General features: G+C 37.4%; 1 protein-coding gene across 6 annotated transcripts in view; it reads left to right on the top strand.

The window, feature by feature from the left end:
- Robo1 (roundabout guidance receptor 1) overlaps window positions 1-27,950 on the top strand; it is a 1,243,546-nt gene that overhangs the window by 345,339 nt on the left and 870,257 nt on the right. The window contains exon 1 of one of the 6 annotated variants that reach the window (XM_045148274.1): window positions 16,837-17,410. The exons of the other annotated variants lie outside the window; for them this stretch is intronic. Within the exon in view, the coding sequence (XP_045004209.1) occupies window positions 17,302-17,410 (109 nt within the window). The 5' untranslated portion in view covers window positions 16,837-17,301. Of the gene's footprint in view, window positions 1-16,836; window positions 17,411-27,950 lie in introns of those variants that run through there. 6 annotated transcript variants of the gene reach the window in all.

Here is a 27,950-nt window from a genome sequence, read left to right as displayed (position 1 = left end):
GAAGTTTTGCCTACTTGGGAATAATCCAATTGAAAGAAATTAGGACTGAAATTATTGCAGTATTAGTAATAAAACATTGGTCCTATTTTAACATTCCTTTGAAGACATGTTTTTTTTCTACTGCTGATCCAGGATAAAGGAGGGCATTTAAAATGAATAAAATGTGAGGAGCATACAGTGCAAATGGATTGATCATTTTCATGTATAAATGATATGCACTGTAATTAATTCATGCAGTTTAGCCCTTGCAAAATGAAGTCATTCAACCTGTTAGCCAAAGTGACTAGTGTTTATTGCAAGGACACATGTACAGTTTTCCCAGCCTAGTCCATGGGAGAGAAGAACTACTCTGAAGGCCACTTCTCTGAGAGTGTAAGAAATCCTTCGTTGCTGTAATCAGCAGTGTGTGGCGCCTTACCCCCACTCAGTTCTAGCTGTTTCAATGGTGTGTTTCTATCTGAAGATTTCCACAACTTCCAGGTTTCCAATTTTTTTTTTCTTTTTGCTGTTTCCAAATATAAATTCTTCTCTCTTATATAACAACTCTACTTCAATTCCTTTTAGTATCCAGACTTGTATTCTCTTTGATTTTACCTGTCGCTGGATTTTTATGTAGCCCAGGATAGCTTCTAAGTATTGATGCTTCTGCCTCAACCTCCCATGTCATGCTCTTTGTATTTACAATTCATTTTTAAGAATTAATATCTAACTGACACAAAATATCTTGACAGAACAAGTCATTGAACATCATGTAGATAGGTGTGTCTCAGATTATATTTTCACCAGAGTTTGGAAAGTTACATCTTAGAATTTTGTGAAGAGCATTATATATTATAAACATCCTTCCTCAATGACAGATTCTGGGAAAGCAACATGCTTGTAATGTTTTGTATATCTTCTCAGGAAAGACAAAGAATTAGAATGTAAGCTGTTTGATAAACAGGCCCTTATCATTTTGTAACATGCTGCTGTGTTTTCTGCTCTCAGAACAGTACCTGGAATGCTCAGTGCATTTGAATGCTTAGAGCATTCATGAATTAATTAATGAGTCACTGATAGATAATTGGTTGATGCTTATGGAATGTGAGATGGTATGTGACTATAAAATGATATACATCAAGTCCAGGTCACATTCCCATGAAACGTTTACAAATGTTTGTTTATATGTACATCTACTGAATGGTTTTATCCATGATTAATATGAGGGAAGCCTAGTTAATCTATACTAGAGAACAAGGTTTATCGGACACCTTTTCCAGTATCTGTGTGTTTTGAAATAGCTTCTAAAATTAAAATATAGAGTTTTTAAATTATGTAGAGTATATTCAGATAATTGTAATCTTGTGGATGTTTTGTGACCCACAAGCAGCCAGCCGTCTACCAACCAAAAATAATACATTTGAGACATCTTTAAGAACTAAAGATGACTCTAAGTTTGATTTGTACAAAAATAGAACTTTCTGTATGTATGTATGCATACAGAGAGAGAGAAATAAACTTGTTTTATTTGGAATTTCCATATATAGTAGAACATTTTATATATATATATATATATATATATATATATATATATATATTCCAGATAGAACCCCAAACAGCAAAGAAGAACCATGTATCATCTTATGAATACAACTCTGCATTACTATGACCAGTTAGAATTAAATATGGACAAATCTGATGTGCTACTCCATCTTCCTGCCTCCATCTTGACATTCTCTCTCTTCTCCATGGTTCTACTCCCAGAGGGGCTCATGCATCTGCACCCATGAATCACTACTAGATTTCCCAGGAAAACTGTTGGTGACATTTTCCATCAAAATGCTAAATATTAAATCATTTGATGACCGGGTATCAGGAATGCTAAGAAAACAGTATCCATATGATAATGTTATCAATCATATGTCCAGGTGTTACTTCAATGAGGTCACACAGACCTGAGTCAGACACTCAGGTACATTTCATTTTTATTTATTTATTTGAGAGTGACAGAGAGAAAGAAAGAGGCAGATAGAGAGGGAATGGCGCACCAGGGCTTCCAGCCACTGCAAACGAACTCCAGACACGTGCACCCCCTTGTGCATCTGGCTAACGTGGGTCCTGGAGAATTGAGCCTCAAACCGGGGTCCTTAGGCTTCACAGGCAAGCGTTTAATCGCTAAACCATCTCTCCAGCCCTCTTAGTACATTTCACAGGAGAGAAAGCAGAGACTTTGGTGGACAAAATGACCCTCCCATTCCTATTCATGGAGGTTTGGGTTATTAGTCTCTCTGTGAATACTTTCTAACACTTCAAAGCTCAGTCTTGAGATATCACAGTTCATGAACATGCAATAACAGCTTAACATATCACTGCTTCCTATGAATACTTAAACTTTAATGGAAAGTGGAAACAGGCAAAAAATACCCAAAATTCCTTAAGAGTAAAAAAATATATATTCTAACAGATTTTTTTAGAGATTTATTTTTGAGCATTATATTCTCCTTTCCTACACATGATGTTGGTTCATTTTTAACTCATTTATTTTTAGACTGTCTTTTGGTCTGCAAATGGTGAAGTGAGAATCTATTTTTTAATTAATCTGTTTTCATGGCATTTTAGTTTTGTGCATTGACTCAGTTTGATTTTTAATATGTCTTTCCATTATAATCCAAACAGTTATTTTAATCTATATTGGACATTTGAACATAATTAGCCATTCTCACACAATGTATTATCTCATGTGCAGTAGTAAAAATATACTAACAAAGTTGTGTTAAGAGATGACATACTTTAGAGATAATATGAGTTGAACTCGAGACAGTGAACTTCAAAGAAATAGAGACAGATTAGCTCTAGATACCTATAAATTTCTTTCTGTAATAGAACTAAAATTTCACAAACCAAATTGCACAACTGCATGTCTGACTTTCCTTTGAGTGACAAGATAGGATGGTTGTCATGTGTCAGCCTCAACACGATGTCTACTTGTGTCTACTGCCTAGTATCCAGGCTGACCCTGGCCTGTGCACTCAGTACTACTTTGTGCTTCACCATGACCTTGAAGAAAGTTGGATTAAGCTCAGGTTCCTTTACGTTACCAAACTGTAAGTGACATGTGACATTAGAGAGGATGAAGCACTGAGATCTGTGTATTTAACACCGTGTAATAAGATTGACACAGTGCCATTCTTGGGGAATTCTGTCTGTAAGAACAAGTCTCGCTTAGGCAATTTGAATTCAATAGAGCATCATGACCTACACACAACTGTGGTAACATACAAGTTGTCTTGGATCTGCGTATTGTGGCTTTTGACTTAGGTGGGATCACCTAAAAGAAAGACTACAAGGAATGAACAAAAACAAAAAGAGCACAGTTTTAAATCAGTTTGGGGACTTAAGTAAAACATTTGGATTTCAACACAAGAGATTTTGCAAGTGGAAAAGCCTCTAATTATCATCAGACAATGCTTACTCTCAACTCATTGGATATATGTTTCCATCTTGTCCTGTACCTTAGCCTCACGAAAGCACTAATGCAGATATGTAGCCATTCTGATAATAGATAAATATTTGTGGTTTTGTAGCAGGAGATTGGATGTTACAGTCAGGAAATGCTTATGAGATGGCTAAACTTATTAGTTTGTCGATGAAATAGTGCAGGATTTGAGCAGAAATTTTTGAACTCTATTAACAAATCTCTTTAATACTGTATTAGTAAGATAATTTTAAGTTTGTTTACATTTTAAATCTTTAAAACCTAAAAGCATCTGCTATAATGTGTGATCCCACTGAGATAGGCAAGTTTTCTTCTGTTCTTTTAAAAAGTTGTTTAGTGAAACACTAAATGTATCATATTTTTCATTTTCAAAGCCTACTGAGACTAATGAGGGAAAATTCAATGTAAACAAAATAAATTTTACTATCAAGACAGTTTTGTTGTTGTTGTTTTAATGTTTATGTATTTATTTGAGAGAGAGGAAGAGGCAAATATATATATAGAGAGAATGGATACACAAGAAACTCCATCCACTGCAAATAAACTCCAGATGCATGCGCAACCTTCTGAATCCTTCTGAATCTGGCTTGCATGGGTCATGGGGAATCTAACCTGGGACCTTTGGCTTTGCAGGCAAGTGCCTTAACCACTAAGCAGTCTGTCCAGCCCTCGAGTCAGTTTGATAGAAGCATCAAGTGAAATTAATCATGAGAATGTCTTTAAATAAATTCATTAAATTGTAGATTTGGCATCACTTCTCTCTGTATTTGCTAGAGGTTACATAAAATCTCTATACTTCTGCTTTAAAAACCCGCATTTTCTTCTCTGCCCTGTCTTAAAATAAGCTAGAATAGCCCTGCCAGTGCTAAACTTTCTTCTACAGTTTGTTTGCAAAGTACTTTTTCCATGTAGAGATAAAAGAATCTTACAATACTCTACAATTTCAACCATCTAGCTATTTTTGACCTCTGGCAGCATTCATCCATCTTTTCATACAGTTTAAAACCTAAGTACATGAAATGTGTTTCTTTTTCTCCACACAAGGAAGCCTGTGCCTTTAGAAAGTTCCCTACTGACTCTCACTGAATTGAACAATGACACTGAGAATATGAAGAAACTGAATATTTGATAGAAATGTGGTTTTAAAAGCTTTCTTAAAGACAGTTAATAGGAGGTATAAAATGTCATCAGAGGAAGGGATATAAATATGAAGGAAGAGAAGTAACAGAAATACTCTTATATCAATGTCAGTACAGTAATACCCTTCTTCCTGTTCAAGACTCAATATTATGATCCAAAAGTTCAATTCAGGGGCTGGAGGAATGGCTTAGCAGTTAAGGCATTTGCCTGCAAGGCCAAAGAAACCAGGTTTGATTTCCCACGACCCACATTAGCCAGATGCTCAAGGAGGCACACAGGTCTGGAGTTCTTGGCAGTGGCTGGAGGCCTTAGCATGCCCATTCATTCTCTCTCTCTCTCTCTCTCTTTCTCTGTCAAATGAACAAATAAATATAAATAAAATATTTTAAAAAAGAAAATGAAAGTTCAATTAAGTGGTTAAGGAACTTGCCTGCAAAGCCCAAGGATTCAGATTCTATTCCCCAAGATCCACATAAGCCAGCAGATGCACAAGGTAGCACATGTGTCTGGAGTTCATTTGCAGTGGCTGGAGGCCCAGGTGCACCCATTCTCATTCTCTCCCTCTCTCTCTCTCTCTCTCTCTCTCTCTCTCTCTCTCTCTCTCTGTATCTCAAAGAAATAAATAAAAATAAAATATCAAGTAATTTTTAAAAGTTCAATTCATAAGCATCAAATGTAAGCCAGGTGTAGTAGTTCACATTTTTAATCCCAGTCTTTGGGATACTGAGTAGGAAGATCACCATGATTTCAAGGTCAGCCCGGGCTACAAGGTGAGTTCCATGTCATCTTGGACTAAAGTGAGAACTTGACTCGAAAACACTATACATACGTTTATATTAATTTTCATGTTTGTGAATCACATATTCATATATATAAACATTAAATTCTACGTATAGTGTTTTAACTTTTAAGTTAACTGTACTTCATGACTTTTTTTTTTTAATTTCATCAAGATAAGGTCTCACTCTGGTCCAGGCTGACCTGGAATTCACTATGTAGTCTCAGGGTGGCCTCAAACTCACAGTGATCCTCCTACCTCTGCCCCCCAAGCGCTGGGATTAAAGGCATGGGTACTATGCCCAGCTACTTCATGAATTTTAAAGACTAGACTATCAATATTGATCAGCATAATATAAAAGTAGGTAAAATGAGATATATAATATCTGGTTGATGTTCTAGATGTTTATGTTGGGTTTTGTCCAAATTATATTTTCTTTTCTCATATTTGTGGGCATAGAAGGCCTTTAGTATGTTAAATATCAATCAATGACGGCATATTATAATTATTACTTACAAGATAAAATAGTTTTTTTTAAGTTGAAAACCTCAGTACATATAGCTGGATGTGCAATGTTAAAGAACTCTGAGTCTCGGGCTGCAGAGGTGGCTTAGCGGTTAAGCGCTTGCCTGGAAGCCTAAGGACCCCGGTTCAAGGCTCTGTTCCCCAGGTCCCACGTTAGCCAGATGCACAAGGGGGCGCACACGTCTGGAGTTTGTTTGCAGAGGCTGGAAGCCCTGGTGCGCTCATTCTCTCTCTCTCTCCCTCTATCTGTCTTTCTCTCTGTGTCTGTTGCTCTCAAAATAAATAAAATTAAAAAAAAAGAACTCTGAGTCTCTTATTACCATATAAAAACATTTTACTGGTTTATTTATTTATTTATTTAAGAAAAAGGCAAAGGGAGTGAGACAGACAGAGAGAGAGAGAGATTGAGAGAGAGAATAGTGTACCACGGCCTCTATCCACTGCAAGTGAATTCCAGACTCATGTGCCCCTTTATGCATCTGGTTTGATGTGTGTACTAGGGACTAAAACCTGGTTACTTTGGTTTTGTTGGCAAATGTTTAATGGCTAAGCCATCTCTCCAGCCCAGCAAACCTTTAAATCTTAGCTATAATGAACGCATTACTTTAAAACCTGAACTAATGTTTATGGGACATTAGGATGAAATTTGATCAACTTCAAAAATATATAGATTGTTTTAATAGCACAGTATAGTTTTATGCATAAAATGTTCTCAACATTAAGACCAATATCTAAAAAATCTTGTGTTAAAAAATATTCAATGTAATCTACATATGTTAGTATAATACAACTCATCTCCCACCTTATTAAGATAAACATACACATGCGAATTCCTTATGAATAGCTATTATGTCCCCATTATATGGAAGGAAACCAAAACATACAGTTTATATGAGTAGTCAAGTCTGTAATGAAGTTGAGACAAGAGTCCAAGACTGTCTTCAAAGTAACATTTTACACAAAGCCAAGATTCTCCTCCAATATCTAAGAATTTTAAAAATTCACCAAAAATTTTAAAGAAGTGAATGGAGACACAGACATAGGATTTTCCCAGTAATATTTCATATTACTATATATCAGCATATAAACTCTTTTTTCACACTAGCTTGATCTGGGCCACAATTCTAAGTCACAAGGAGTGTGCAGAAATGTGTGAGTAATAACATTTACTTGGGAAAAATAAGTCTGACTACTGTTAGATCAAAGTCCATAATTGTGTAGTTTTATGCATAATACTTAGTATTTCAAATCTATTTTCCTCTTCTGTAAAAGTCTAATGATAAAATTTCATCAACAGAAAAAGAAATATTATTAATTAGCATGCAATTCGCGCTTACTTGGACTTTAGTGATGTTTTTGTACTTGTTTGTGTTCACTCACTATTTTCAACCATCTACTGGTCAGATGTCATTGCTACTGTCATGTTATCAAGCAAGAGACTGAGGATGAAACAAAATCTTGGTGAAAAATGCAGCAGGCTAGCATATATGGATTTAACAGATATAATTCCATTGTGGAGATGATACTGCTGGTCCCAGTTAGGTTGAAGGTCCGTTGGAGCCTTGCTCCTGTGTCTGGCAGCTGTCGCTCACAATCAGCTTCCGTTGAGTCACACCAGGTTCCTTTTGTAGTAATTCCGGAGTACATTTCCAAGACAGCCATAGCAGATACTACAAGGTCTGTTAGACCCAACTTCAAATGTTAGACATGCCACTTTGGCTTCATTTTGTTAATCAAAACAAGTTGGAAAGATAATTCCAGTCCAAAAAATGCTGAAATAGACCCCAGCTGTCTGTGCAAAGATTATGTAAGTCACAAGTAAATTAGCAATGGGTATGAGGGCACTACTGCTCTCATCTTTACAAACACTTGCACAAAGTTTACAGTACACACTATCCTGATTGACAACCATATCTACAGTCCTATACCATAGCATAGATGAAACCCAAGTATGACAAAAACCACAATGACTAAAAAGAAACTACATTCACGTGGAACTATATATTTGTTGGTCAGAAGTGTAGAGATTTTACACTACCATGGATTGAATATTCTCAACTGACTCTCATTTAACCAGAGATTTAAATTGAATGCAGCTTTCTTTCTTTATGTGAATATCAACTATTCCTTTTCTTCTGCTTATAATCCTTAAGTTTTCTGCTGTCAATGATAAAATTATATCATTGTTCCTGTTCTAAAAAAAATGTAGTGTTATAAGTTCTGAAACACCTGCTTGGAGGTAGGAAATTATAGTTAAATAGATTAGGTTATATTAGATTAGATTAAGTCATGTCAGAAAAAGCAGTTCATAGTTTTCAGCCTTATGATAATTTGTATTTTCACTCTAACAGGCTTCCTTTTTCTTTCTCAATTCTATCTTATTTTGCAATCACTGACTGGAAGGCTGACATTACATTTAGTAAATAGGAACTTGGAAAGATGGTAACACTGAGCAATGTATGTGTAGCTGAGATTATGAATTCCAGGGAAAGATGTTAAGAACAGATTTCAAAAGTTGGTCTTAAAAAGTTAGTCCTGAACATTACTGTATGAAACAATCTTAACCAGTAATATTCAAAGCCTAATGCTAGAAACATCTTTCTTTTGCTTGAGCTATGAACCATGAGACTCCCCTGTATCTGTTCCACAAAGAATATTAATTTCCATTTTCTTTTTTTTATTAATTAGTTTTGTATTCAGCAAATACAGTCAGTTTGGTACCATTATTAGGCTCATCCATGATCTACCCTCTCCCCATTGGCCCCCCTTTGTTGAGGTATATGGGTCATGAATTGTGGAGTTAGCCCACAGTTATGGGTAAGATAAATGTCTCTGCATATCATGACCCAACATGTGGTTCTGACATTCTTACCACCCCTCTTCCAAAAAATATCCCTGAGCCATGTTGGGTTCATGATTGGTCTGTTTCAGTGATAAGGTGTTGGGGGCCTCTGAGGCTTTGGCTCTCTGATATGGTAGGGGTTGATTTTGGTAGAGGTTGTTCTCTGTGTTGGTCTCCTTCCCCCTTGTGCTGGTATCCAGTTCATCAGGAAAACAACACCCTTGCTTGTTTCTCCAATTTTTCTTAGTTTCAGCTGGGGCCCTTCTGAGGTATGATGGGGTGGCTCTCTCCTTAGGATCTACCTCTATCTGAAAAAGAGAAACAGATTCTCCAACAGAGAGTAAGTTAGCACCAGGTCAAATGAGATAACCCTTACTTATTTATAGAGAATTTAATAGGTGTAGGCCCTCTTGTAGCCCATGATTGATGGTAGCTTGATATCGGAAAGTGGGCTAATGTTTGGATATGGTTCTGACTTGTTCCCAGCTCCAGCTATGGGTCCCATACCACTGAGGGGATCAGTTAGCCAAATCAAGAGAAGTTGATTCCCCACCATGGCTGTGTGCCACTATTGCACTTCTGTGGGCATCACAACAGGTTATTTGCTGCTAAGTAAGTTAGACCATGAGTTAGTTGGACCGATATTGGTCATTTTCCCCCAGTCACTCATGTAGCACTTTCTGGCACCAGATGCACTGTCTGGGGACTGACTCTCTTCTAGCTTCCAGCAATGCCATTCCATTTTACATGTCAACTGCATATGATATTTTCATCAGTAGGGTCTTACCACTAACTTTTGGTGGGTCATCAAGTACTCTGACAGAAATCTGTCATTCTTTTAGGAAACCTTGTAGGTTTCTCTGATCAAAAGCTAATTGTGGATGATAGCCCCATGCTGGTACTTGGAGTTACAGCTCAGTGCCCACTAAGAAAATGAGGGAAAAGTTGAATAATATATAAGAGTTAGAGAGAAGAGAGAGAGAGAGAAAGAGGGAGAGGGCAGGAGGGAAGATGTAGAAGATTAAGGTTAACCTTGATCCTACCCTCTCCAGTGTCTTGTGGTTCAGGTGTTCCCTGTAAGGGCCTGGTGAAGTTTCAGCCATTTGGTCTGCCTTTTAGGAAGTAGAATTTTATGGTACCATTGCCATTTCGGTCTAGATTTGTGTTTCCCACCCCTTCGATGCTTTCCCCTACCTCCCCATCCATCCTAGTGTCTAGTCTACAAGATGCTTGCTGGGTATGTAAGGTATCTTGGGTAGATTCAGTTTAGGTGCTGTAGATGAGTGAGACTATGTGGCGATTTTTTTTCTGTGATTGGGTAAGTTCACTGAGAATGATCTGTTCCAGGTTCAACCATTTTTCCTCAAATTTCATTCTGTCATTTTTTTTTTTTACAGCTGTATAGAATTCCCATTGTGTAGATATACTACATCTTAGTTATCCATTCTTCTAGTGATGGACATCTGGGTTGATTCCAGCTCTTAGCTATTACGAATTGAGCCACTTCAAACATGGTTGAGTAAATCTCTCTGGCCTGTGGTTTGAAGGTCTTAGGGTAGATGCCCAGTAAGGGAATAACTGGGTCTGTTGGTATCTCTATATATAGCTTTTTCAGGAGTCTCTATATTGCTTTCCAAAGTGGTTGTACCATCCTACATTCCCACCAACAGTGGATGAGTGTTTCTACTTCTCCACAACCTCACCAGCATTTATTTTCATTTGATTTTTTGATGTTTGCTATTTTTATTGGGGTAAGGTGGAATCTCATAGTTGTTTCAATATGCATTTCTCTGATGATTAGGGATGATGAATATTTTCATAAGTGTGTGTTTGCCATTTGTATTTCTTCCTCTGTGAATGGCCTGTTCAGCTCTTTGTCCCATTTTGTGAGTGGGGTGTTTGACTTCTTACTGTTTAGATTTTTGGGTTATGCAACTGATAGAGGCCTAATCTCTAGAACCTAAAAAGAACTCAAAATCTAAACAGTAATTTCCATTTTCAATTCCCTAGTCATTAGCCAGTATTCTAAGGGTATTTTTAGAAAAAAAAGCAAGTTTAGACTTCAAATACAGTTGTTTTCTACAAGTAAAATTCTACATTGCCAAAAGAACAAGTGAGAAGGCTCATGGAAGTTGTGTTCACCAGGTGCACACTCAGCACCTGTTATCCTTTCATTTTATAACACATGAAAAATGTTCTCTAGCTAAGTTTAGTGGTATGCTAGAATATGCTCAATATGTGCAAGGCCCAAGTTGGATCTTCATTAAAAAAATAAACAAAAACTTTGTAATTTTTCTTTTATTAAAAACAAGACAGACTATTTGAAATAAACATGACATGCAACACTCAAAATAGATTTTCTGATCCTCAAAAGAAGCATGGCTATGACAGTGCGGTTACTTCAAAATATAAGAGGTGCTAAGTAAGTGTGTAGTATGGGCTCATGGCATTTACCATTCAATGTCTAGCCACCTATTTGTCAATACCTTCCTTTGCATTTATTAGTATCAGGCATCTGCCCTGGGCATCTTGCTCAGAGCTTGTGCTATTTCCTTATTCGTCTCAAGTAGGACTCCATGCGCCTCAATCAGTGCCCAGTGGTCTATGTCAGTGTCTTCATTTTCGCTTTCTCTACAGCTTTTTCTACAAGGCTGTGTGCAAGGCCATGAAAAAGTAAAAAAAAATAAAAAAAAATCATGTTCTAACTTTTTACTGGTCCAACATCAATCACTCTATTTCTCTGAAAAAATGTTCAGTTGAATCCCACCTAGGTCCAAACTTACAACACCTATCTAGATATGTATGCCATTTTCCAAAATTTTTTAACTTTAAATATTTTCATAATTTTTTTAAACCTAATTGCTTAAACTTTCATCATTTTCCTAAATTTACTTGAAATCTTGCTGGTTTGATTGCAAATTTACGTCCATAACTGTGTCTAATACCTGTTTAATGTTACCAACACAAAATCCCTTCTATCTATTTGTGGATATATCCATCTCTCATTTGTACAGTTACTAAAAGAATTTCGAGCCTGCTAGTAGTCTATTAAATAGCTAGGTGCTTAATTTTAAATTACGGTGTTAATGCTATTCACATTAAACAGTTCACTTTATTTTTGCTTGTTAATTTATTCATCCAATTAAACAATTATTGAGACTGTATATAAATAGCTTCTCTAATTAATGGTTAGAAGAACATTAGGCTGTTATACCTGAAAAGTTTTTAATTGATCATGAATTGGTATCATAATAAAATTAGTTTTGAAAAATTATTTTTAGCCAATACTTGTCTAAGTACATCTATTTTCATGATTCTAACTCAGGTGATTGAAGACTGTAGCTGATTTTTAAAATTTTTATTCATCTGTAATGTTCTACGTTAGTGTTGATTATTTTAATTTGATGCCAAATAATACTGGATAGAAGTCTTCTAACCAATGGGAAATCCCATTTTATGAGTTATAAAAAGAAACTCATTTATGCCTGTCTAGAAAGCTGATACCAGAGATAGATGATATCCTCTTGGGGAATATTTTTAAAAGAGCAAAAAATAACACAAGGCAATATCATGCACAGATATTGGTTTCTCCATGTTGATGCTCTTTATGGATGAATATCACATCATATGTATAGAAGCTTTTTTGAGAGTCTACAATATACCAGATAATGTTTTAGGGACTTCAATTAGCCCTTGGATAAGGGGTTATTTTGCATAACATAGTAGGGACACTTTTTACCCATCACTTGTCTACAATGTACATTATGAATCCAGGTCCATAAGTTAAATGCGCATGGCCATCTGGCTGGAGTGGAAAATTAGCAACTGTTAACAACTCTGTGGGTTGAGAATAAATGCCTAACTTTAAAACATGCTAAAACATACTGCTAATCAAATATTTTAAAACGTTGTGAGGTTAAATAGACAGAAAGTCTGCCAGTAGGTACCTTTCTACCAGAAATATCACTTTCTTCACACTGCTCAGGTAGAAGACACTTACTTTTCTATCACTCAACATAAAAACCTTTTACTTAAATTATAACGTAATCTAACTTATCTTCCACTTAAATTTCAATACTCTCTCTTTTTGATAGTCTCACCTTTGGACAAGAGTCATTATTTTTGAGCATGTGTGTGTGTCTGTGTACATGCATGTGTGTACAATGTATTGTGGTGTGTGAGTGTGTAACATAGTGGGTGATTGTGTGTGTGTGTGTGTGTGTGTGTGTGTGTGTGTGTGTGTGCATGTGGTGTATAAACATGTAACTGTCCTTGTGGCAGTCACTGGGAGTCACTAGCTAGCAGTGGCCAAGGGGGAACCTTGCGTATCTGTCTCCATTGTCTTCTACCTGGTCTGATCGTGTGCCCGAGTCTTTTCTTCTGGAGTTTTCAGGGCTCCATCTTTTATTGGCTCTCTCCTCCCTTGCAGAACTGGAGTTGCAGTCCCAGCTGTTTACATGGGATCTGGAGATTTGAACTCAGGAAATATCAGCTCCCCTCAGGTCCTCATGTTGGCACAGGAAGTGAACTTAACAGTTGATCAATTGTTCCAGCCCGAGTGACCTTTCAATGCATGTATCTACTTATTCTTAAAATCCCCTACCATCTCTTTTGAAATCCTCCTTTTCACTTCATTAAATATGCAATGAAAAAGCATGAGCTTAAAATCGGGTGTGGAGCCTACCTCCTCTCTTCACTAGCCTTAAAGGCATACACTCATGACAACTCCTCAGTTATTAGGAGTTAGACATATGGTAGGAGCTCAGGGAGCTTTCGAGAGGAATGAGTGACTGGAGCATTTTGACTTTTCCCAAATATTTTAATACATCAGGATTGTGTAGGTGGCAGACATAGCCAGAATGATCAGGTTCATTCAGGAAGAAGGGTATGGATCAAGTTCAGGGTTCAGAAGAAAGGGAGTTTACACGGTCAACCTGAAGCATCTTGAAAGTATAGGAAAAGATAAGATACAGAAATGTATTTTGTTCACTTAGTAGTTTTGGTAGAGGTAGATCTGGACATATACAGCTTAAAATGACAGTGCCAAGCAATTGATTTTGTGCCAATTCATTATTTTAGGGATGAAAACCCACCTGCATATAGTCTCCAGTGCAGTTATATGAGATTGACAGATTGGAAAGCTGATTTTAGAACATTTCTGAAGCCATCATTATATGTTGATAATCACTCCTTCATGATTTCTCAATCTGGTTATCTAAATATAGAAGGTAAATATAAGGCTTTCAGTAGTGTATCATGGATTATAGAAGGCCATGATGCAGCTTCATTTTGTGTGATTTACTTAAAATGACATTGAATGAAGGTAACTAGGATTTTATTTTTATATGTGCTATTTTATAATACTAGTAGACAAAGAAAACAAAGGAAATATATATTTTAAAATACATGTAAAAAGATGAAAGAAGTTAACCTTATTCTCTTAGTCATATTTTAATGCTTAAAATTCCCCATTTGATTTATGAGCCGTAGCACAGAAATGTGTTAGAAGTTGAACACACTTTGGATATTTTTTCCTTATAGAGAAATCACCACTGAATTAGGATATCAAGAAAATACAAAATGGAATGCCCTAAATGAACTACATAACTAGTTTTTTTTTTAATTTTTTGTTTTGTTTATTTTTATTTGTTTGTTTGAGAGCAACAGACAGAGAGAAAGAGGTAGATATAGAGAGAGAATGGGCATGCCAGGACCTTGAGCCAATGCAAACGAACTCCAGATGCATGTACCCCCTGGGGAATCAAGCCTCAAACCAGGGTCCAGAGGCTTCACAGGCTTAACCACTCAGTCATCTCTCCAGCTCACATAACTAAATTTTTACATGCATACACTTACATACATATATAAGCTAACATTCTGAGCTTTTTACTCAAAGGTGAATTGGTCATGAGAAAAATGGACAATAATTCCTGGGAATGACTGTGCAGATAAGCTTTTATTAAACTTTTTACATTAATGGGTTTATACCAATAAGAGGTGAGGAAACGAAGTATTATAAAGACAGTAATAGTATGTAGAAGGATTTGATATGGAAATGCTTTCACTTTTTGAGAATACACCAGGCATGTTGGTGCATGTCTTTAATCCCAGCACTTGTGTGGTCAAGGTAGGAGGACCACCATGAGTTCTAGGGCACCCTGAGACTACAGAGTGAATTCCAGGTCAGCCTGAGCTGGAATTCAGCTCAGGAGAAAAGAGAAAGACAGAGATTAGGAGGGATTCCCTTGTATAACTAGACTCTATTATTCAGAGTAGAAATGAGGAGTAAAAAGCCTTCCCTGGTTCCATGTCCCTGAGCCTGCATGAATTGCATTTGGAGTGCTGTCACATTTGCCATAGGACACAGATGCCTGCTGATTTGTATGTGTGGGTTTGTGGCTGTATTGTGCATAATGAATACAATTTTCTGTTAATAAAATATCATGGTAGCTGGGGAGATGACTTAACAGGTAAGTGTCCTTGCCATGCAATCATGAGGGCCAAAGAGGGCATTTTTTCATCCAGTTTTATCGCCAGTACTAATGTATAAAACCATGTTGCTACACACCCCTGTAACCACAGACCTATGGGGTGGAGCAAGAGAATCACTGAGGCTTGCTGGTCAGCCAGTGTGATGTAGGCAGTAATGAGACACCATCACATTCAGAAGAAACTATCTGAAGGGGAAAAAATATGTTAGAACAATAGAGGACACAAATGTTTGCCTTTACCTCTTCATACATGTGCAGGAGCTGTAAACATGCACTCATATACATATATTCCATATGTACAACAAACATACTCAAGCCAAGAAAGTCTGATACCTTCTAAGCACATTTCAATTAATTAATTAATTTTATTTATTTGAGACAGTGCCTCACTCTGTAGCCCCCACTGGCTCAAACTCACACAAACTTTCTGCCTCAGCCTCCAAACTGCTGGAATTACACTTAAAAGTCACCAATTCCATAAGTATTTCTCAAACCCTCGAGGCTCAAAGTTGTAAGTTGGAACTGCACTCAAGATACCCTGTCTGGTCACAAGTTCAGAGTATGGTGGCTGTGCTTCAGAAGCAGGAGATTCTTGGTGACAATCAGGCCTTTTAGTGGCTCTTTACAGAAAATAAAACATCTGGCAAGCCTGACTTTGAAATCAGTGGGCAACACTGCAATGAAGTTGACTCACACCTGCCACCATTCACAGACGTTTTCTGCTGGGGCCAAAACCCCACCTTCCCCGCCTGTCTTCTGTGAGGCTCTTCTCTATGCACGCTGCATGCTGTTGACCTGCACTTTTCCTCAGCTACAGAACAGAACAAGGAACTAGCAGCAAATCACGCATTATCAGGGATGTGTTTTAGAAATGTCTTCTGGCAGCTGTGTGAACTACTAAAGTGCAGAAGTAGGTCATTTTGGAGAACACCATCATGTGTGGAGCACTATCTGAAAATAGCTGTCTGTACTTCTTCAAAAAATGTGTACATTTTTGTGGGATAATGTTCTTAGAAGCATGAAATTATTTTTATGATTAAAATAAATGAATTAAATAAATAAATGTGTTACAGAGTGAAGACAAGCTTATTAAATCAATACAGAATAGATCCAAAAAGTAGTCAAGACAATATTCCAATTTGCACACTGGATACCTACTTTATTGTAGAACAGAGAAGGCTGACTTGCTGAAAAATCTACTCAGTGTTTCTTTAAAAGTGACAAAAAAAAAATTATGCAGGAAACAGCAGAGCTGGAAGATACCAACATGTATTTACAAAGCAAATGAGTGTTTATGATGCAATGCAGATGATCCCCGAATGTGCAGGGCACACTGCATTTTGCCTGCTTCACAGATCTGAGATATTTTTGGCAGACTGTCTTTATACATTATCCTCTGAATTCAGAAATCGAACAGTGCAAGCTAAGTGGGAAGGATGATTGTGCACCACACCCTCTTTTCAGAAGTATTTTTATCATGTCTTTGCAGCCAATATTTATACATCTAATCCCTTCTCCAAGATGTTAGATAGAGCTCTGAGAATAAGTGGGGTTTTTTTCCTCCTTAACAACTACCTCTGTTTGAAGTGAGGTGTGTTTGCAGTGCCAAAATTAAACATTCAGCTTCATCAAGTGCTATAATCAGGGATACAGAATGGGTAGGTGGGGAAATAGGGAAATCTCAGCTTGTTCCCTTTATCGTGTTATAAAAGATGTTGACAAACATTTGGAAAAAGTGAGAGATGGTAGGAGCAGGTTAGGAAGCAGTAGCTACAAAAAGCCGTGGACACTGTCAGCCTTTCTCTGCTGACATTTTCATGTATTGAGGGAGGCTTTATATCCCTTTTATTATTTTTTTAACATTTTCTGCATAATTCCAATGAAGAACCTGATGAGAACATACCTGCTTCGTTTTTGTAAATGTGTGGGGAAAGCAGCGCCTTTGCGCTTCTCTCAATGAAATGACAGGATTGGCTCTGGGTTCCTACTCCCAGTAAGAGTCTCAGGCTCGTCGGTGAGGAACTCTGCACGGAGGTTGTTTTCACCTGGCATGGCTGTGCTCTTCCTGATGCTGCTGCTCTCCGTGGCTGAGATGACTTCTCCTGTGGGTGTCTTGGGTAGAATGAAAGCTGGCTCAAGGTGGAGAGGTGAAAAGAACCGTGAGTAACCAGGGTTTTCAATTCTGATTCATTTCTTTCTCTCTTTATACTTAGAACTGCATCAGAGCTGCCTCGCTCTGTAGTTTATAGCATTTCCAAGAGGTGGTTTTAGGATGTAAAAATAATTTTACACATTAAATATGCATGCAGAGTAAATGGGCTCCACCTTCCCTAAGTGCCACACATCTGCAATATTGTTCCGGCTTTCACTGCCGGAGTTTTCTTGTTAACTCTTACCATTTCCCAGCACTTTAAAGGACTTTTGACGGATGAGATGCTATGTACTATTTTCCCTTCTTTCCATGAAGTGTAAATGAGTATCAGGGATTTGTGACACTCAGATACTACTCAGGTAATAAAGACTCACATCCAAGCACTTTGGTCTGAGGGTCCTTCCTCAGAATTTTGATTTGAGTAACTTAAGGGTTGATGCTTTATATTTGAAAGGAGATAAATACATTACTCTGTAGAACTCTTAACTTTAAGTTTGTTCTCTTCTTATGGATTTTCTTTTGGTAAACTAATATGAAGTGTGTTGGTATTTTAGAGCATAATATTTAAAATGCAATTTTAGTCATTAGGAAGAAATCTGTTTCTAGCATTATAAGAGAAAAATGGGGGCTGGAGAGATGGCTTAGTGGTTTAGCGCTTGCCTGTGAAGCCTAAGGACCCCAGTACGAGGCTTCATTCCCTAGGACCCAAGTTAGCCAGATGCACAAGGGGGCGCATGCTTCTGAAGTTTGTTTGCAGTGGCTCGAAGCCCTGGTGCGCCCATTCTCTCTCTCTCTCTCTCGGTCTATCTGCCTCTTTCTCTCTCTGCCCATTGCTCTCAAATAAATAAATAAAAATAAACAAAATTATTTTTTTAAAAAATAGAAAAATGGGTTTGACATTTGTCTCCCTCTTAACTAATGAGTCCAAACAGCCAATATCTTTCCTATCTTTAATTTTAATTTTCCCATAGTTATGTCATAGGTGAAAGTGTGTGTGGTATGGGGGAGAGAGAAATAGAAAGAGAATTTGAGTGTGTAAGTGCTTCTTTTAATAAGTTTTGAAGAACTTTAGTCTTCATCGTTAGTTCTATCTTAAAAAAAAAAAAAAGTAACGTAGACACAGACCCAGGAATTGGGGGTGGAGAAATGAATATTCCTTTAAAATACGGTTGAAAGTTCAGAAGAAGTAGGCAAGGACCATTATTTTATTGAAACTCCAGAAGACTCACAATAACCTGAAAACCAATTATTAATATATGACTTTTGTTTTAACTGTGCTTGGCTATGCTATGTACTTTTCCATTAACTCAAGTAGAAGGTGGGAAACTCTAATGAACAGGTCAATGAGAACTTCGAGCAGCACAAGCTACACAACGTAGATTTCCAACTTACTCTATTTCCAGCTGAATTTATCAGTGACCACTTACAAGTTTTCTCTTTTTGCTTACAAAATACTCAAAGCAGCTAAGGGAAGGAAAGGGTTTTCCTTTGGCTTATACTTTAAACGGGAAGTCTATCATAAAAAAATAAAAGTAAAAAGCATAGCAAGAGCAGACAGCATCACACCTTCACATCAATAGGAAAAATGTAAAGAGAATATGTGAGACTGTGTTATATAACCTCCAGGCCAGCCCACAGTGACACACTTCCTCGAGCAAGGCTCTACCTTCTTAATGTCCCTCAACCTTCCTGAAAATCAGCACTAACTGGTGGTTCAATCACATGAATGTATGGAGACATTTTACATTCACTGCACTACAATTATCACTGGCCTTTAAGCTCCCTAAATCTCTCTTTAACTTTTATTTTTCTGTTTGCCCCCAGGCATTTATAAAATGATAATAGCTATAGATATGCTATTCATGCCACCCAAAAGTAATAAAAGGATGGCCTTGCTTAACAGTTGTTTGTTAGAAGCATGTTGCCCAAGTGTTCTCAATGTCTTAATTTTGTGCCCCACTGGAGAACAGAAGAATTCACTTAGATATAAACCTAATCACTGAATTCCATAAAATTCATTATAATTTTTACTTATCTAGCCATGTATTCATAATATTGTCATACTCATTAGAAGTAAATAATAATGTATGAAAGCAATGGTGGACATAACAACTTGTATTTACAGCTGAAGAAACACTGAATTTGTTACATTTCCTATTACTGTAACTTAGTACCAGAGAAGAAGCAATTTAAGAGGGAAAATATTATTTTGGCCCACATATTAAGATGACACAGTCCATCATAGTGGAGAAGGTTTAGATGAGCTCATTCAGTGGGAGTCAGCTGGCCATAATGTGTCTGTGGTCTGGAAGCAGAGAGAGAATGTTGGTCTCTAGCTAGCTTTCTGTTGTTTTTTTTTTTTTCTTCCTTATCTATTCAGTTGGGGGTTCAAGCTCACACTGGCACCAGTTAACCTTTCTAGAAATGTTCCATGGGCAAGCTCTGAGGTTATTAACTAATAAGTTCATCAACTTATTAGTTTGTCAACTATTCATATTTTTTATAACTTGGGGTGACTTCAAATCTAGTCAAGTGTTAAAATATAATTTAACCCTTATATGGATGCCAAACTGTTAAGGAATTCACTCAGGAACCTTCACCTATTTAAAAATATAGAGATACAGCCCTTTCTTCAAAGTTTTTAGATTTCTATGTCAGTGCTTTTGCCATTGTACAAAGTTCTATCAAGAAGAGTATGCTTGTAGCAATCCACTCTGTAATCCCTCTGTTCCCTATAGGCCACATTTAAGTCTCAGATGAATGAATCTATTTCCATATACTTAAGAGAGAAGGTCTTGAGATAGATGCCAAGGTCTTCCTTCAAATTAGTGTTAATGAATGTTTATAGCAAGCTATAAGTAACAAATTTTAGAATTCCCAAAATATTTCAGACATTATTCTTAGGAAAAAAAAAATGGCTTATATTATAGATGAGTTGAGTTGGAAAAAATGGAGAGAACAGAAATAAATCAATCATTTTAACTAATATTTTATGGATTTAAATTATTTGATTTCCCAAGAGATAACTGAGATATAAAATTATAAGCTACTGTTCATTCCAAAGAATAGCAGAAACTATTTTTTCTGCCTTTCAAGGGAATCCTGGGAAACACCAAATTGATGAATCACAGTATACCCTTGCACTGAAAAAAGCAGGTGAAGAAGGCTGAGTAATTCACTGAGAATTTCCCAACTAAGTCAATTAATCGAGATACAGATCTGGTGATTGCAACCATAACTTGTCATAGAAATCTTATATTCAACTTAATAGAAATTGTTTGAGGAGAGTTGTGAAACACATTTAGAAGGTTATTCATAATATAAAATTATACTGATAATACTTTCAAGCTAAAAAATCTCAATCAGAATCGCTAATTTCCACAGAATTCAGTCACAGCTTCTGATATAGATCTGAAAGTCTGAGGACATTTGTATTATTTGTTGCCTATATCAGAGACTTCACAAATCTTTTTTGTTATATTCTATTTATGGACTGCTGGAACCTTCAAAAGACTCACGTGATTATTAAAGATACTTTCCAGTTCATAAAGGATTGCTTAGTGCACTTTTTTTGAGAGTATAATACCAAATATTTTACTTTATATATTCTTGAAGTAGTTCAAACTCAATGACTAATTTTCATATTTATCTAGCACCTTAACTGCTAAGCCATCTCTCCAGCGCTCTGTGATGATTTTTAACTATCGGTTCCTTCCCTTCTGTTTCACATGAAGTATTATGAAGTATTACAGAAAATTTTGAAGTATCAGGATAATCTAAAGAGGGTTCTCTATATGTGATCTGAAGTCATTTAAAATAAAGTTGTGAAAGCTTTAGAAAACTTGGCTACATTTGCTGTTTCTCAAATTTTAAGCTCAATCCTTCTCACTTTATTAATATTATCATATACTACAGAATTTTTCAAGAGCTCAACATTACAAAACAATTTATTTCACTTCTGTCAGTATATTTTTTCTTTTTAAGTCAAAATTTTGTATGGCTGTATCATATGTTGGTACCATTCTTTTCCTCCTCCCTGACCCCACTCCACTGAGAGCTGTCCTTGATGGGATTGCTGATATTCATCACGGTTATGTGTTGTGAGAGCAGCAGTCTGTCACTGTGGGTTGGGCCATGTCTCTGAATGTTCCTTCCCACCCTATGGCTCTTACATTCTTTCTGCCTCCTCTTCCTCAAACTTCAGTTTTAAGAAACTCCTTGCCAATTAAAAATAAGTTTGTAATTTTTTAATGGAAAAAAATCTGCTTTCTTATTTATTCCTTACTTTTCCTATGTTTGTCAACTAATTTTATTTTATGATTTTGAAGAAATACCTCTTACAAATGCCTATCTTGTTCAGTAAATATTTCAAAGCAATATTTAGATTTAATCTACAATTAACTTATAAAATAAAATATACTACTTGAGATCCTTATTATCCAGGAAGAAAAAAAGTTCTTAAAATGTTAATCAGATGATGAAATTAATATAAAATACAGTATTTATTTTGAAAAAGTATACCATGATAAGTTATGTATGCATGAAGAGTAAAATCCAAGATACACTAAAATATAACCAGAATTCTCTAATACAATGTACATGACTGGGGAAAGAAGAGACTAACAGTATCTGCTACTAAGCAGCCTTGGGGTGACTGAGTCCTATAGAAGTAAGTAATTATGTGCTTACTAAAGTATAAAATAGTGGAAACTGATGACAATAATATGTAATTGTTACCACCCCTTTGCCAATCAAATATTTTCTTTTTTTATTTTTTCTCAATTTTTATTAACATTTTCCATGATTACAAAAAATATCTCATGGTAATACCCTCTCTCTCCCACCAACTTTCCCGTTTGAAACTCCATTCTCCATAATATGCTCTCCCCTTCTCAATCAGTCTCCCTTTTATTTTGATGTCATGATCTTTTCCTCCTATTATGATGGTCTTGTGTAGGTAGTGTCAGGCATGATGAGGTCATGGATAATCAGGGCATTTTGTGTCGGGAGGAGCATGTTGTAAGGAGTCCTACCCTTCCTTTGGCTCTTACATTCTTTCCACCATGTCTTCTACATTATGAGCCTTGGAAGGTGTGATCAAGATGTTACTCAGAACTTCACTCACTTCTTTCTAGCACTATGATACCTTCTAAGTCATCCCAAGGTCACTGCCATCTGAAAAGAGAAGATTTTCTACCCAAAGTGAGAGTAGCATTAATATAAGGGCATATAACTATTAAGAGAAATGCTTACTGGGCAGCTTGGTGAGCATAGTATATACTTTTAGACAGACAGCAGCAGATGTTACATGCCTAGGGCTCATGACTACCACTGTTTTAAATTTTCAGTATCAGGGATGTATCCCCCCCCATGGGGTGGGCTCCCAGTCCAATTGGAGGGCAGTTGGTTTCCACCATGACAGTCATGCCACTATTGCACCCACTGGCTCATTTGGCCTGGCTGGCCAATTATAAAGCTTGCAGTGTCCACTGTTGAGTATCTTCACTGGTGGTATCTTTCTCCCATTGAACTACATGTAGAATGGCTTTTTTGAGCTTTCTGTCAGCTGGTCTACATGGAGGAGGTTATCAGCTCAGTTCCAGGAGGATTTCTCAGTGGCCTTGCAGCCCAAGTGTGTGGAGTCTTCAGCAATAGGGTCTTACCATTGATTCCTGGTGGGAAACAAAGGGCCTTGGCAATGGCCTATAATGTTTTGGGGGCATCAGGGACCTCTCTGAAACTGAAAATTTTCTAACAACGATCTATGGCTCCTGAGTGTTCCATTGTCTGAAACTGGAGGATTCCATATGATTTATTTGCATCCTCTTAGATTTTGATTAGCGCTCCCTCCACCTTTCCTTTATTCAATCTCTTCACCTGACCTCACTTTGTGCCTTTTCATCCCCGTTAATCTATTCTTCTACCTACATATATACAATACCAACCTATTGCATACCCTTATTTTCTATAACCATTTGTTCTCATATATTATTTTACTGAAGGACATAGAAATAGAGTAGATTGCATGTATAGAATGAATTTTTGAAAATCCATTGTGGGGCTCCTTCCCGGTCAGGTAGGTAGTGCCGAGGGAAGGACCAAGCCTGCTGGTTCCTACCTAGGGGTTGAGAAGGATGATGAGCATCAGACGACTCAGAAACCTCTCCTGGCCACCGGAGAAAACGAAACTGAGCTGGGAGTCTGTTCGATGTAGGAACTCACAGAAAAAACTCACTTTATTACTTTGAGTAGTTGTCTATATCATGTTGGGGATGAAGGCGGGGATTTTAGGATGGAGGAAGAGGTAAGGGCCAATAGTAAACTTTGTAACTATTGGAATGGTAATTACAATTAACATGCAGAAGTGGCAGGCCAGAAACCATTAGGCATCTTGCTGAGTCCTAGCTGGCCAGAGACAGGTCGCCAAACTTTAGCTAGGCTCAAGAAGTTCCATGAGGCCTCATGCTTGGGCCTTTCAGAGCTGAACATCTCCCCCTTTTGTTTTTGTAAGAGCATTAGTTACCATGGCCCCTGTCTTAGGTTGTCCCCCTCTGGGGATCTTACCTGTCATTGGATACCCAGTGTTTAGCTTGCTGAGAAGCCACTCCATGGCCTGCCTTAGGTTGTTCCCCTCTGGGGATCTTACTCATCATTGGTCATTGGTCATATGGAGGGTAGGGAAGGTGGTAGTGGGTCATCTGAGGAACTTAATTCCTGAGTTGCCAGCCTGTGATATCTTGACCTCATGAGGTTTTATTGCTTTTAGCCGCTGGTGAATAAATTGTGTAATTTTGTTAATTACACAAGGCCTGACAGTGAGGATAAGGAAGAAGGGAAGGATAAGGAGGGGGAGGGTTCCAGGTAGAGGGAGAAGGTAGGGTAAGAAGTCATGTAAGCCCATCCATAGCAGGTTGTCCTGGGGGTCCCATTGTCTCCTCTCCAAGTCTTTCTGGGGCCTCTTAATCTTGTCCTGGACGATTTTTGATTTATTGGCATAAAAGTGGCATTTTTCCTGTAAAAAACAAACATACCCCTCTCTTTTCGGCTGTTAGTAGGTCTAGTCCTCTCCTGTTTTTTAGGACTACCTCAGCCAGGGAATCTAGCTTCCAGGAATGATATCTACATCTGGGATTAAGGCGGCTGGGGCACAAGGCCTGTCCAATTGCTGGGCAGAAAGTCATAGGCCATCTCACCTCCGCAAACATAAACCATTCCAGAAAGTGGGCAGCATTGAGCACTGGGTTCAGTTGTGTTAAAAGTACAGAAGGAAGAATGAATGTATCTTACATCTATACTGGAACGATTAGGGGAAGGAGGGTCAAATGCCCAGAGGATACATTGGGAAAAGGGATGGGGAAGGTGGCTGACTAGTTTCTTAAGGTCATATGGGCAATTGTACTGCAAGCAGCCAGAGAGGCCCAGATAAGAGGCAAAGCCAGCAATCCTCCATAAGGGAGGGAGTTATTTAGTTTAGCAGGGTGAAGGACCATTTTAGGAACAGTCCTCAGGGGTGGGACACTCCCTAGAGAAGTGATTGTCAGTGTCCCCTTGTTGGGACAAATATTTTAGGTCTCTCGCTGGTACCCAAATGGGTCTTTTTCTTTTTACAAAGTTTTCCCATGGACAAAAATTTTATAAGCTTTACATAAGTTTCTATCAAAAAAACTCCTTTCTGTTACAGAGTTTTTGTATTTTAATTACTTCTTAGTACAAAGGTTGGGAAACAATCAAACCCTTTGATCTTAGTAATATAAACATAAATATTAGGGAATGGCCAACTCTTATCAGTAACACTGAATGTGTATAATCTTGTTTACATGTAGGTGTTAAAGTCTTTCTGTCAAATGGCCAGAGCTATAGATACAAGCCCAGACAAATGGTTTTAGATAATTTCCCCTTTTTTATTTATTATTATTTTTTTAATGAACCAGGCCCCTCCAGGCCTTGGTGCAGAAAGATTGTGTCTGCCTTAAGTTGTTCTCTACGATATTTAGGCCTTATCCATCATCGGTACATGAATTCCACCATTCCTGCCCTGTCTTAGGTTGACCTAAATAGAGAGAATCTTACCCGTCTTTGACTACCAGCCTTTGCAGGGGCTTTAAGATAATGTCTCAGGAAGTCGGTGTTGGTCTGTAGCTGTATCCCATGTATTTCTGTATGGATATCCATAAAGGACCTTAAAAAGGCATTTAATGAGTATGGGCAGCAGACACAGAATGAGTAAAAGACAAATGCCTGTAATAGCAAAGCTTCCTATCTAAGATGAGAGAATTCCATCTAGGCAAGGCAGACTTAAAAGCAGATATTAAGTCATCCGCAGCTTTAGCTGCATCAAAAGTAAGATGATTATTTTGTAAAGACAAAATCTCTGAATATAACTCAATCAGATCTAAGGAAATATCATCGTTGTGCCAAATATCTCATAAATGCATTTTCCCAACACTGTTAGTTGTTATTATATTTTTTTAGAAGTAACACAAATCCATTGAAAATCTACCTGACACTCCAAATGAGTTTTAACTTTTAACCCTAGTATATAGAGCATCTAACAGGTATCTATGTACATATCTATGGTAAGGATCAAGCCCAAGATCTTAAAGGGAGGTTCAATTTGAACTTTCTCAGGAGCTACTTTAAAGCTGTGAGTATGAAGGATAGATAGACATTAAAAGTACAAGCCTAAAGCCAAAAGCCACAACACACTTTAGGAACTCCTGTTAGGCACACTTTGTATCTCTTTAGATTCAAATCTGAAACCCACCATCACACTTTAAGATAAACAATTGAATATATTGGGGCCATTTATTTAAATTACCACATTCTGACCCTGGAGCCCAATAGACTTATAACCATCACACATTATAAATTGTTAGAAAAAATTAAAATACTTAGGGTAAATCAGGCCTTTTTTAGTTGGTTGTGTGGGAGTAAGGATTCCCCCTTTTGTTTTTTTAATTGAGACTTGAGAGTTTGATTATATCTTTTGATGATAACCTGGCCCCGGGAGTTGTATGGAATGCCTGTGGAATGTGAGGTTTTCCAGGTCTGGAGAAAATCTATAAAGGCCTTGCTTAGGAAGATGGGGCCATTATCTGTTTTAATTTGATTAGGCAGCCTGAGAGTGGCAAAACACTGAAGTATATGACTAATGGCATGTTTAGAATTTTTTCTGGCATATGCCAATGCCCAGTAGGCTTGGGAAAAGGTCAGTGAGCCCAGTCACCACGAGAGGGCGGACTTTTCCCCTGTCCCCACATGAGTCAGTCCAAGGGGGTCATGTGGCAGTTTCCCAGTAGGTGGATTGCCCTCCATTTTCCAGTAGGGGAGGGTCAGGCACAAGCTGCCAGGAGGGAGGCCATCTATTTAAATTACCAAATTCTGCCCTTGGCTCCCAATAGATTTATAACTATCATATATTATAAATTGTACTTAGTTTAATTTTAAAGCTCTCCACAGTCTTGGCCAATTTAAGATATTAGGATCTGTAAAATTAAACAAGTTAAACACTTCTAACATATAAAGGCACAGAGTAAACATTTTTAACTGGTATAAGGAATAGCAACTAGAGACTAAAACAATGTATATTGAACCATCATAGCCTAAAATTAGTGTGTGTGTAATTTTAACTTGTTTGAGGTTTGTTAGATTAAAATCTTAAATCTCAGCTGAGTGTGGTGGCGCACGCCTTTAATCCCAGCACTCGGGAGGCAGAGGTAGGAGGATTACCATGAGTTTTAGGCCACCCTGCGGCTCCACAGGGAATTCCAGGTCAGCCTGGGCTAGAGTGAAATCCTACCTTGAAAAACCAGAAAAAGGAAAAAACAAATCTTAAATTTTTTAATCCAATATTTCTAGTTAAACATATCAGTCTATTACAAATTTAACCTTAATTAAACTCTTTGGGCCTGGGCAGCAGGACGTAGCCAGCCCTCATGCCAGTAGCCCAGTTCTAACAAAGTCCCCTGTAGTCTTTCTTTTCTTTTAGAAAGCTTATAAGCTAAGCCTTGAAGTTTAATGTTGTCTATACTTAGTACTTTTAAACTTTTATCTGAATAGTCCACAAAATTTAGCTTACCACTCCAGAAGACACATTTAGTTGGAAGCATCAAGTTTATGCCCATTTCTTTAAAGCAAAGGTTCCAAAAGATTAACATACACATGGTCAGGTTTATCTCAGCTCATCAGACAGCTTTAGGTTTGCTGAGATAAACTTCCAGACCAGGTACAGTTATGGAGGAAGAAATATTTATTGAAGTTTACAGATCCAGGGTAAGTTCCATAATTGCAGAAAAAGCTGGCCTGCCTTTACAGGCCCAAGCAGAGAGAGAGAGAGAGAGAGAGAGAGAGAGAGAGAGAGAGAGAGAGAGAGAAGCACAAGCCTTTAGAAATATAAAAGCTGCAGATATAGCTTGCTAGGCCCTATTCAGAAATACAAAAACAGCCAGTGAACTGAAGGTGAAGGGAAAGAGAAAGGGAATGAAAACATGTCGACAAGTAAGTATAGGTTACAGAAGCAAAGTTTTGTGCACTAAATATGAAGACTG

This window comes from Jaculus jaculus, chromosome 4 (assembly GCF_020740685.1).
Source record: "Jaculus jaculus isolate mJacJac1 chromosome 4, mJacJac1.mat.Y.cur, whole genome shotgun sequence".
Classification (NCBI taxonomy): domain Eukaryota; kingdom Metazoa; phylum Chordata; class Mammalia; order Rodentia; family Dipodidae; genus Jaculus; species Jaculus jaculus.
Note: the sequence above shows the minus strand (reverse complement) of the source record. Positions and strands in the feature narration are given on the sequence as shown.